The sequence below is a fragment of the Myotis nattereri genome (assembly GCF_964212035.1).
Source record: "Myotis nattereri genome assembly, chromosome: 13".
Classification (NCBI taxonomy): Eukaryota; Metazoa; Chordata; class Mammalia; order Chiroptera; family Vespertilionidae; genus Myotis; species Myotis nattereri.
This window is the reverse complement of record NC_138088.1, coordinates 24,622,644-24,635,688: the sequence shown is the minus strand read 5'-3', so window position 1 is coordinate 24,635,688 and position 13,045 is coordinate 24,622,644. Positions and strand designations below refer to the sequence as shown.

Here is a 13,045-nt window from a genome sequence, read left to right as displayed (position 1 = left end):
CCAGCCAGCAGAAAGCGGGGAACTGACCTGTGGGCGAGCTCCTCCCACTTCTCAAAAGCCTTGGCTCACAGTCTGTTGGTAAGAACTGGACACATGACCCCACCTACCTGCATAGAGGGGCTGAGAAGTACTGGCCCTGGCTGGGCCACTTCCCAGCCACGGCTCTGTTATCCTTATGCCTTTTTGTGGACAATAAGCCATCACCTGTGTCTGATTCTCTCTTGTTTCACTGTCTTAGACCTTTCATGGTAGCCCCCCCTATCTCTAACACCCAGAGCAGCTGAGAGCATCCTCGGCCACACACTCCATTCCATCTGTACCCTCGGCAGTTCCCTTTCCACCTGTATAGACAGTATTTCTAAACCTTTACTGCTCTCCTTAAATCCACTCGTCCCCAGCTTTAAAAGATGGCCTGCCCTCATCAGCTATGACCACTTCAACCCTCTCGTCAACACGGCCACTCTTTCCTCTCCTTTTGTCCCGAGGAAGATGCATCCCTGCTACTTTCTTGAGCCCACTCTTCTCCCTAATCTTCTTGGCCCCATCTTGGATCTGGTTTCATTAAGGATTTCTGCTTTCTCATAATTTCAGTCTCACTATCTCCATAGTAAAACGTGCCATCCTTGAGGATGCAAACATGCTTTCATTTTGCCTCAGTCTACTTTGTATTACCTCTTCCTTTTTTCTCTTTAAACCAGATCTCTTAAAAGACTAGTTTATATTTACCCATCATGTCTTCACCTCCTATCTGCTGTCTAACCTTTTGCAGGCCCATATTCAGTCAACAGTTCATCAACGTATATTTCCTGAACCCCCTTCTGTGCCGGGCACGGGGGCTTCAGCAGTGCACAAAATAAGGCCTTTGCCCTCTTGGGGTTTACATTCTAGTAGGGGAAGGTGGGGAGGGGCAGTAAATATTTGTTAGATGTGTCTATGATATGTGACATATGCTAAAGAGAAAAATCAATCAGGATAAGGGAGCTAGGAGGATAGAGATATTTCAAGCAGAGTGGTCAGGAAAGGCATCTCTGATAATTATTTGCTCAGAAACCTGAAGCAAGTGAGGAAGCTCTTCATATGAGGAAGAGCATTTCAGGCAAGGAAACAGTATGTACTAAGGCTCTGAGGCAGGAGCATATCCACACACATGCCCAAAGGACAGGAAAAGGGCCACTGTGCCTGGAGATGAACAGGGGAAGGAGTAGGAGTGCTGGTGCCAGATCCATAGGACCTTCGCTGTGGTGAGATTCCTGATGGGGGCCATGGGAGGGATTTGAACCAGAGGAATGACATGATTTGGCTTGTGTTCTAAGGCGATAACTCTAACTGCTCTATGCAAAATAGACCCAGTGTAGCAGAGTGATCAGCTATGGGGAATCATCCAGACAGGAGATTATGGTCATCTGGGCTGGGAGGTATCTGTGGAAGTGATGAGAAGTGACTCCATTCTGGGGATGTTTCTAAGAGCTGACAGGCTGAGTAGTGCTGGAACCTTCCATCCTTCCAGTGGAGTTTCCTCTCCACACTCCACATTCTTTTCCTTCCTTATGGCCCAGGAAGCTGACCCATACAGATGGCATCAGCTCTGGCTTCCCTTTGGGTTTGCCCATGAGAGGCAGAAGACAAGGTGAACATGAGGACAGAATATTGTTCTCCCTACTTCCTGCCCCCACTAGTTGGCTGTGTCTCGACCTGAGGCTGCAGCCCTCCCCTACAGTGACCCTGTCTGGACTCCTGGAAACCTTTCCCACTCCTCCCTCCTTCACACCTAGGGGTGATGGCAGTTCCTGCTGTTGCTAGCTCAAGAGTGCACCACTATCCTTTATTGATTTTCCTCTACCTTGCCCACAACTTATAAACAGCCCCGTTAGTAAGCTTTCCTTAATTTCTTATGATCTTGACTCTTACTGAAGCTAGAGCATCTAATGTGAAAATAACAGAACTTTTTTTTTGGTCACAGCCATTCACTCATTTTTCTCCCCAATAAAATGTTAAATCCTTGAGGACAAAAGTTGTCATATTCCTATTTCTGTTACCATGACATGAAGTAGGTAGGGTTTGCTGCAGTTTTGTCAATGAATGTTATAATATAGTGATGCCACTTGAGTCCTTAAGAATTACCTAAATTATACTTGATATGAAAGATTAAAAGTAGGTTGTGTGTGTGGGGGGGGGTGTCCATCTTAGTGTTTATAGGTATAAGTTTCACCTTATTGGATAATTCAATTCAATTCCCTGGGATCAAAGAGACTTTTAAGAAACAGTTGAATACGTTTTCTTATTACTCATTGTTCTTGCAAAACTATCTAAACAACAGTTTGTTGATTTTACCAGTTGTTTTTGAACTGGAAAGAAATACTATTTGATCACAGTTTTTCAAGAACATAAATTTTACCAATAAAGATGATGCCAGTAACCTTGTTTCCAGTAACTTGAAAGGGGGATGGTGATTTATTAGTTACCTGTTAAGTGACTTTATTTGCATGACATTTTAATAGCACTTATTCCCATTATATTTGATTGCATACACTTACAAGATTATCAATGTGATTGTTTTCCTACCAATTTTTTTGTTTTAGTACTGCGTTTTGTTATTGGTGTTTTCTGCTGGCCTAAAGAATATCATCACATATTATTAGTTGTGCTTATAATTTGGTGACTTGCTCTCTTCTCTTCTTCTTTTTTTTAACCTTGACTTATTTCTGTTTTTCCTTTGGGCAAAACCTTAAACAGTAGGCTGGACAGCCTTGAGGTATAGTTTTAATAAAAGCTTTGCTGAGTAATCATTTGGTATAAAATCCCGACCAAATCCATTAGTGGAAAAAGGAAGTAATATCTTTTCAAGGTTAACTTTCTTTGTGGTCGCTCCCATGAATAACACACACACACACACACACACACACTGAATTCATTTAACTATTTCTTGGATTCAACTATATTTGAGATCCATAGTTCTTATAAGGAGAACAAAAATTCCATAAGGTTAAGAGAGCATGTTGTCAAATAATTTATTTATTAAAGATAAATTAAAACCATGGAGTTTTGCTTATGTAAAATTTTAGCCAATCCCCCAGGAAAATGTCCAGGAACACCCCATTGATTAGTTTGTTGATGTTTTTTAACTAAAAAGGCATACCCTTCTTTTTCTTCTTTTTATCCTTTTTTTAAATTGTTAACATTAAAATTCTCATAACTTAAGTACATACATGTTTTGCTTTTTTGGAGGTAAACTTTATATATTTTAAAGCAGTAATTTATTTTGTGGGTTTTAAAATTAATTTGATAATTTTATTTGAAAACTGAATAAGCACTTGACTACACTGAAGCAAGGGTGTTTTTGAAATCTATGGGGTGTGTAGCAGCTATAAATCCAAGAACTAGTCTTTCATAACATTCCACCAATTACTGTCTGTACAATCCCTTTCACCTTTACTCAGGTCTATTAACAGGCAAATTAAGACTCTCCTTGGAGTATTATTTATTGTTCTTTTCCACTTGGAAGATCACAAGCATAATGATGGTTGTGAAATTGTGAAATAATGAATAACAAGCATTGACTTAAATAATTTATGTTTCTGAAAGTTTCCTAAACTTTCTGTGAAAGTGAGAATTTAATTTAAGCCTCTACCTTCCCAGGAAATATGGTGATAATGTTCTCTGAGATCCCTGTACAGAGTATAGTATAGGGAGAGAACTGAAAAAAATTGGTTCAGACACCATCATTTTTTGGCTCTGTCCTTGTATGGTGGAAGGGGAGAGAGCTCTCTGGGGGTCCTTTTAGGACACTAATTCTTGAGGACTCTACCCTCATGACCTCATCACCTCCCAATAGCTCCACCTCCTAATACACATTTGGGATTAGGATTTTAACATGAATTTTGGGGGGGACCCAAACATTCAGTCTATTGTAACTGTCATTGTGGTAATGGATTAGAAGAAAGAAATGGATGTATGAGCCGTAACAGGTTTATATGTAGGGAAAGAAGAAGACACTAAACTTAACTTTCAAAATGAGTGACTAGCATTGTGCATATAACAAATCCAGGATTGTTCTTTGGTTTCTGAAAAGTTTCTATATATGGAAAATATAGGAATGCAAAATTTAAAAAACTGATACAGATTAAATGTGGTCTACCATATTATTTATATAATAATTAAATAGCTAATAGTCTCCAAAAGAAGGATTATAGATAAGATCTTCTACTTTCCTTTAGTTAAGAGAAATATATCCTGTTTTTCTAAATCTTTCATTCAGATCCTTCTATTACATTATATCATGCCCAGAGATGTGTTATTCTATGGTTCTTGTATCCCAGGACTGCTGATACAGTGATGTGTGGAGCTCAAACATGAAACCTGTTGAAAATTAAACCATTGCCTTCTGCATTTGATCCAACCTACTATATATATAGAAATGTATATATATGAGATATACAAAATTATTCAGAGTTACAAATAATTTTACTTTATTATTTCATAAGTATTTTTATTATTGGCAGGTTCGATGGATGATGTACTGGATTGTTTTTGCTCTCTACACTGTGATTGAAACAGTAGCAGATCAGACAGTTGCTTGGTAAGTTCTAGTATTGAGAAAGGACCAGACTATATAGTTATCAGGTGTCCTGAATTCTTATCCTGCTTTTGCTGTTAACTAAGTGAATTTGATCAAGTTCCCTAATTATCCAGTGTCTCGTTTTCTTGATCTGGTTTCCTCATAAGAACATTACTTTCCTTACAGTCTCTCTGGAATAAAGGCAGCTCATTCTTCTCCCCAGGCCACTCCCTGCCCATCCCCCAACATTTCCCAGGATCTGGAATAGAGAAATTGGTTCTCATTCTTTTTTTTCACACTGAGGTCTTCAGGCTATTTTTCTTTATCACTTCCTAAAAGATTCCTCTTTTGCTAAGTGAAATAAGCCAGTCAGAGAAAGATAAATACCACATGATCTCACTCATTTGTGGATTATAGAGAACAACATAGACTGATGAAAAGGGACAGACCCAAAGACTGAGAAACAGCGATCAGGCTATCAATCCCCAGAAGGAAAGTAGGGGAGGGCGGGGGTAAGGGGAAGAGATCAACAGAAGGACTTGTATACATGTATATAAGACAAACCAATGGACATGGACAACAGGGGGATGGGAGCATGAGTTTGTGTGGGGGTGGGAGGCTGGAGGTTAATGGGGGAGATGAGGACACATTTGTAATACCTTAACTAAAAAAAAAAAAAAAAAAGATTCCTCTTTTGACACCCACAGCAGTCCCTCCCCATCCTTAAAACTCTCATCTGCATTCAAATTGGATGGCATCCGTGGGGACAGCCATTGACCTCCAACTCTGTTCCAAACCTCTGAGATAAAATTATAAACCTCTGATATAAAGCATGTTTATATCCTCAAGGATCTAACATTTTACTGAGGAGCAAATACTTAATGCAGTGGTTCTCAACCTTCTGGCCCTTTAAATACAGTTCCTCATGTTGTGACCCAACCATAAAATTATTTTCGTTGCTACTTCATAACTGTAATGTTGCTACTGTTATGAATCGTAATGTAAGTATCTGATGTGCAGGATGGTCTTAGGCAACTCGTGTGAAAGGGTCATTCAACCGCCAAAGGGGTCGCGACCCACAGTTTGAGAACTGCTGGCTTAATGGGACAACTTGAATCTCTTTGTGCTGTATTTCAGTAGTGCGTTTCCACCTAAACCTTGCCATCACATGGAAAAGTCCTCCTTTCAGAATCTGTAAACTTACTACCTTGCCAGTATCTTAAGCTGCCCTTGCTGCGCTCATCTTCAGCCTAAATAAGCCCAATTGTCTTTAGTTCTTTCCCAGGCTACTAAATGAGCTGAACAAATCAATCAGTTGCTCATATAGGTATCAATTTGAACTTCCCTACTTCTTTTATTTGATTTTGGTCAGTTGCTACTTCCAATTCCCTCTTATATCTGTTTCAGACACTTACTGTTCTCTCCTTAAACTGTCTTTCTGACTTTGCTATTCTCATCATATTCTCACGGCACATTAGGTCACATTGGATTGCTAGGAAAAAATTGAAGTCATCAGACTTAAATGTTCTTAGCATCCTGCCCTTATTTATGAATTTCTCTGTACTACATCTCATCCATCTTTCTCTTCCTTTTTCTGTCCCATAGCTCATTCATTTCCCTGGTATGTTTTTGGTATAGGGGTTTGGGAGAGGGTTTTCTGTTTGTTTGTTTTTAAATGTCCGAACACAGATTCCAAATCATAGTGGGCCTCTTGAGTCTCAAAGTTCTTTTTGTAAAGACTTCTCGTTTTATGATTGCAAATATAGCATATATTATTAAAAAACTGGCCCTGGCCAGGTGGTTCACTTGGTTGGAGCTTCATATACCAAAGGGCTGCTGGCTCAATTCCCAGTCAGGGCACATGCCTAGGCTGCTGGTTTGATCCCTGGTCAGAGCACATACAGGAAGCAACCAAGTGGTGTTTCTCTCTCTCTCTCTCTCTCTCTCTCTTTTTCTCTCTCTTTCAAAAAAAAAAAAAAAACAACAAAAAAAAACCTCCTCAGGTGTGGAATAAAAAAAAAAACAAAGAACAATGTAGGGAGCATTTACCACAAACAGTGAAAACCAGAAATTCCTCTGTGATTGCGGCATCGCGGAGACCTTCTGCTGGCATTCCTCACTGCCCGGTACCCATCTGCCTCTCAGAAGAGTCCAGGTTTTCCAGTCATCGCGTATCTTCATGACCGCAGGATGTTGATTCCCTCATGCTGTATTAGTTAACTTGCTGTGGCAGCAAATAACCCTAAAAGCATAAGTTAGAAAAACAAACATTTATTTCTTGTTCAAACTACATGAGGGCAGATGGTTGCTGCCGCTTTGCTGGGCTTGACTATTTCAAGTGTCTCTTCTTTATGGGACCACGGCTGAAGAAGCACTTGTCACAGCCGAAGGCAAACATTTAAAGCAAGAGGGTGGGGGTGTTGGGGTGAGGGAGTCAAAGGGCATCTAAAGCTTCTCCTGGCATGTGACTTGTCACACTCATTCTGTTTGCAAAAGCAGGTCACATGGTTAAGCCCACAGTCACTGCTTGGGGAAGTGTACTCAGCCTACTGGGAGGGCATTGCAAAGTCTCATGAAAGGGGCATGGGCCAGATCTAACCCTAGCTCTCAGTCTACCACAGTGGTAATTCCGTTTCTTTCGCAAGTGAACAATTTAGGTCTGCAAAGTGCTGGAATTCTGGCCAAATGAGATGGGAGGGGGAGTTTCCTGGGAGTTCTGAGAATGAGAAGATGTGTGTATGGGCTAACATTGTGCACGTGTGGCCTATAAATGTAAGTCCTTATGGTTGGAGGTGTATCAGGAACTGCCATGGCTGTTGGGCACTGCAGACAGAACGGGGCTACCTCACTGCCTGGTTAAATGCTGTCAGTGCCCTCTGGGCTGCCACACTCGGTTGGCAGCTTCCCTGTGTGCAATGCTTACACTGAAGAATCTTTACTGGAAGGTGTGAATCTCTGTGGGGATCAGGTTGCTGTTCCCTCAACTGATATCTATATTTAACTAAATTAGTTTGTCATTCAAACGCAGGTGTTTCTTCGATCTCTCACTTTTACGTATGAAAATTTAACATAGAGACTGAACTTTTTAGAAAGTTTTTTGTTACTTGTTCATTGTCTGGGCTTTCTTTTCATTGGCTTTTTTTTTTCCCCCTTCAAATTTTTTCTTGTTAGGTTCCCCCTGTACTATGAACTTAAGATTGCTTTTGTCATATGGCTGCTCTCTCCCTATACCAAAGGAGCAAGTTTAATATATAGAAAATTCCTTCATCCACTTCTTTCTTCAAAGGAAAGGGTAAGATATTTAAATTATTGTCATCAATCATTTGTTAGAAATATATATCACCAAATGCTTTATGCTGTAAAAATTGTGAAATGATTATATTATGGGGGAGTCCTATTTTTTTGCTTCTGGACACTATACTTAAATATAATTAATATCTATGTGGTTGGGTTTTTTTTCCTCCCAGGAGATTGATGATTATATTGTACAAGCAAAAGAACGAGGCTACGAGACGATGGTAAACTTTGGACGGCAAGGTTTAAACTTGGCAGCTACTGCTGCGGTCACTGCAGCAGTGAAGGTAATTTCTTATTTACAGTGTTTATCCAAAGCACAGTAAGTCAACGGATAAAGTAGGGTGGCTCTTTATTTCAGATCGGTATGAAATGTTGGCAGAATTTTGCTCTCTGTTTATTTTTTTAATACTGGGAAAAACAAGTATGTCATGTTATAAGCATTTTTACACATTTTGTGTAACTAAATATTTTGAAACTCTTAATCGATCACAAAATGAGAGCTAGTTAATAAATAAACCAGAAAATGTCATTTTGTCATAACTTTCCTAGTTTATAAACTTAAAATAGTTTGAGTAAATCACCTTTAGTGAAGATGACCGTTCTTTCTTTCCTTGTCTTTGGCATTCTCTCTCTCGGTGGCAATATCTTGGTAGGATTTCTGGCTTACTTCTGCACCCCTACTTCAACCAATTTGAGGTAACTGATTATTCAAAATAAGGCATGGAAAACTTGAGATTTTACTTAGCCACTACTAATGTCATGTGTTGTGTTTTGCAAGCCAAGTTATCAAATGAATGCCTTCTGTGAAAACTTGCATTGTGGCTTTTGGATTCCTTTGCATGTAGTAATTAGTGTGGTTTATTTTAAATGTGATAGTATAATTGATTTTGGTGTGCAGTGTATGGAGAGAAAACGGGCTTCAAACCCCAAAGTGCTGAGTGTGACTCTCTAAATAACCGTCAGCAATTTACTTAACTTCTGTGTTCCTTAGTGGCCTCATGTATAAAACGGGGATAATAGACCCATCAGTGAGAGCACAGTGCTTATCAAAATATAGTAGGAACCCAATAAACAGAAATATCATGTATCTATCAAAATTCCAGGGAAAATTTGATTTTGTTGCTATTAAGTTAAGTTGAGACTAAATAGTATTCTAGCTTTTGAGTTTGGCTTTTTCAACTTAGTTATTTTGAACTAAAACGTCAATGCTATGGAAATAAATAGTCTAGTTAAGTGGTGGTTTTATATAATAGCAATGGTGAAGGGATATAAAATGTCAAATGGGCCTTCTTTTTTCAGGGTGATCTTTGGCTGAAGTATCATAATTAATAGGATTAACAGGATAAAAAGTTGACATTATATACTAGAAGTGTTACATTGATAATTAAGTGGAAAGATCCTATCTAATAATAGACAAACATGGTAATTGACCATACCTTCGCTATGCCTCCCATTGGCTAATCAGCACAATATGCAAATTAACTGCCAACAAAGATGGCGGCTAATTTGCGTACTGCAGGCAGGGCGGGACAGCGCCATCCTGCCTGCCCTGCCGCCATCCGGGCCTGCCATCTGCGACCCGGGGCAGCAGGTGTCTGTGTGCAGCCTGACCCAGGGCGGCCGGGTGGTGCAGCAGCGATCACCAGCCCGCCCCGCCACCATCCGGGCATCCCGTGTGCGATCCAACCTGGGGCAGCCGGGCGGGGCAGCAGCGATCGGCCAGCCTTCCCGGGCGTCTCGTGTGTGACCTGACCCGGGGCGGCGCCCCAACCCCCAGATAGGCCCTGCCATGTGTGTGACCTGGGGTGGCACCCCAACCCCCAGATCAGCCCTGCCATGTGCGTGACCCAGGGAGGCGGGGCAGGCACCGAGGGATCGGGCCTGCCATCTGCCACCTGGGGAGCGGGCCTAAGCCAGCAGGTGGTTATCTCCCTGGGGGTCCCAGACTGTGAGAGGGCACAAGTGGGGCTGAGGGACACTCCCCCCACTCCCCCTCCCCTGCCAGTGCACAAATTTTTGTGCACCAGGCCTCTAGTTAACTATATAACACTATACATGTAAGACAAGTCTTATTAATTATTATCTATCAGCACTTTAGTACAGTTTCCCTATTATTGGCTTCTGAAGGTTTTTATTAGTAGAGATATAAGCAAATACCAAAATAGCAATATTTCCAGCTTATTTAAGGATTATTTTTTCTTGTAGAAGAAGTACATTTGCTTTTTATATCTTGCTTAATGAAAATGCATTCCTGGTTCCCATGTCTAATAAAAAAGGTCATCCAGGAGTCCCACCACTCAACAACTAGGAATTGCATAGTCAAAATAAGTGTTATCTCACAGAAATGCCTCTCTGTAGAATCATATACCTATATTTCTGTCTTTTTTGTGATTCATTGTTTGTTTTTATTTATATATATAAACCTTAAAAACATCTCCCTTCAAAAGCAGGAAACAGAGAGCATAAAATCATCTAAGTGACCACTTAGATAAACACTTATTCCATAATTTGAATTCATTATGGAACTTTCCCTTTTTGTTTGTGATTTCATGATCCTTTTGTTATCAAGATCACTGTCTGTGAGGTGGCCCTTGCCATTCTCAGTGTGAGCACAGGAAGGTTGGCTTCAACCATCCTGGATTGTATTCATTAGAAATACTCATTAAACATGCTGAACATAACATCACAGTAACACTATTTGTCTCAAGTTGTACTGTGCCTATTTTAAAGTAGGTGAAATTAATTTCATCTCTGGAGATGTCAAAGAAAGACACCATGATGGAAGAATTACTGAACCAGACAATTCATTCAGAGGAATAAATTGAAACTGAAATAGGAAAATAGGTCAAGTTTGAGGAGAAACTGCAAGAAAGCCAGGAGTTAGGTTTGAGAATTGTTTAAAAATTTTACAACATATAGTTTCTTGAAATATATCTCTTAGGCTAAAAATATTTGGACTCTTGGTGTGACCTTTAAATATTGGTAATGCCCTGACTAGGTTTCCTTGGTTGAACCACCTGAGCCTGTTAGAGATTAAAATAGGAATCTAATAGAGCATTTATTACACCATAAAGCAATTTTCTGAAAATGTTACTCAGTTCTATGACCTCATTACCAGGCATCTGTTCACAAGGTCAATGTACGAGTTTATTTTGGCTGAGCAAAGCATAAACATATGAAGGACCTTCAAGGATTTTGCTGAGGGTGTTCAGTATTCCGTAGATTTTCACATGAAAAATGCAGGTGGCTTTTGTACAGATGAACAGCACTACTGCCGGATGAAGGACAAGTTAATAAGACTGTTAGTCACATTAACCATCTCTTAGAATTTTCTCTGGCAGCCTTTGGTAAATTATTTAGCAGATATTATTTTCAAAAAATCGATTATCACAGAAATTAGAGCCTTACAGGTAAATTTGATGATCTCTAATTGACTTCAAGTGTTCAGGATTAGGTCAGAGATCCTGACATCTTGCTGTCTGTTTTAGTGGCTTTCAGTTTGTGAAAAGATTTGAGGATATTCAGCTGCTTATTAGCGATTTTAAAAAGAAGGCAGTTGTTCAGACAGTGGGAAAAAGTGGCCATGCTATTTCCCTATTGTCTAGGAACCGGAATGTTATAATGAACATGGAATTCTATAGCAGTCAACTCATCTGCCATTTTCAGCTCTGATGCTGCCACAAATCAGCCATGAGATTTTTGGGCAAATCATCTGCACTCATCTCTTTCAGTATAAATTTTCTTACCTGTAAAAACAGAGGGGTGAAACTTGACTTCTAAAATCTCTTATATCTCTAAGAGTGTTTCTCAAAGGGGTTGATTTTGCCTTCCAAGGGACATCTGGCAATGTCTGGAGACATTTTGGGTTGTCACAACTGTGGGAGAGGATGCTACTCCTAGCATCCAAGAGGTAGAGATCAGGGAGGCTACTTCATATCTTACACTGCACAGGAAAGTTTCCCTACAACAAAAAATTATCCAACACAAAGTAGCAATAGTGTTGAAGTTGAGAAAGTATGATGAGTCCGATAAAGCTAAAAGGATATTTAAATAGGTATAGGTAGTTTTGGTGGTAGATTACAAACAATTTTTCTTTTGTATCTTTTTCTCCGTTATAAATGTTCTTTGATAAATATGTTTTTTCACCTTAAAACCACTAAAATACATTATTCACTTAATGCAAATACAGTCAGTTCTATTTTAGACTTGATCAGATTAATTGATGAATGTCCATAGGGAAAAGAGATTTCCCTAAAACCTGGCAACTTGCCTTCTCTGCATTACAGTGTAGTATGTCAAGGATAACAGAAATGGAGCTTACTGGCCATTCATTGTTGAACAGTATGGTAAGAATTGTTCTGTAAAAGATTGTTGTAAGCTTATAAACATTATTGAAATTTTTAAAAAATATATTTTATTGATTTTTTACAGAGAGGAAGGGAGAGGGATAGAGAGTTAGAAACATCAATGAGAGAAACATTGATCAGCTGCCTCCTGCACGCCCCCTACTGGGAATGTGCCCACAACCAAGGGACATGCCCTTGACCAGAATCGAACCTGGGACCCTTTAGTCCACAGGCCAACGCTCTATCCACTGAGCCAAACCAGTTAGGGCAACATTATTGAAATTTTTATTATGCATCTCATTACAATTAAAACTTAACTTACACCATCTATGGCTAATTTTGCAATATTAAAGAAATTGTTGAAAAAAAAGGGAAAAATCACTCATCCCATCTGCCTAAACATTATCCTGTTTATTTTTTGCATATTTTCCCTACTTATAACCACACTTCATACTTATAATCATACTATGCATATGATTTCGAAATGTGAGGTAGAGGGGATGTATTTCCACTTATTTTATTACAAACATAATTTCTTTCTTAATAGACTTTTTGTGCTAAAGACATAAAAATTAGAGGGAGCCCTGACCGGTTTAGCTCAGTGGATAGAGCGTCGGCCTGTGGACTGAAGGGTCCCAGGTTCGATTCCGGTCAAGGGCATGTACCTTGATTGCGGGCACATCCCTAGTAGGAGGTGTGCAGGAGGCAGCTGAATTGATGTTTCTCTCTCATCGATGTTTCTAACTCTCTATCCCTCTCCCTTCCTCTCTGTAAAAAATCAATAAAATATATTTTTAAAAAAATTAGAGGGAATAGGTCTGCATCTAAGTGTGATTATTTTATAATT

At 39.6% G+C, this 13,045-nt stretch overlaps 1 protein-coding gene across 1 annotated transcript in view; it reads left to right on the top strand.

Moving 5' to 3' along the window:
* REEP3 (receptor accessory protein 3) overlaps positions 1 to 13,045 on the top strand; it is a 74,736-nt gene that overhangs the window by 47,575 nt on the left and 14,116 nt on the right. Inside the window, exons 3-5 of the mRNA XM_081104873.1 lie at positions 4,500 to 4,576; positions 7,727 to 7,847; positions 8,023 to 8,136. Of these exons, the coding sequence (XP_080960999.1) occupies positions 4,500 to 4,576; positions 7,727 to 7,847; positions 8,023 to 8,136 (312 nt within the window). The remainder of the gene's footprint in view (positions 1 to 4,499; positions 4,577 to 7,726; positions 7,848 to 8,022; positions 8,137 to 13,045) is intronic.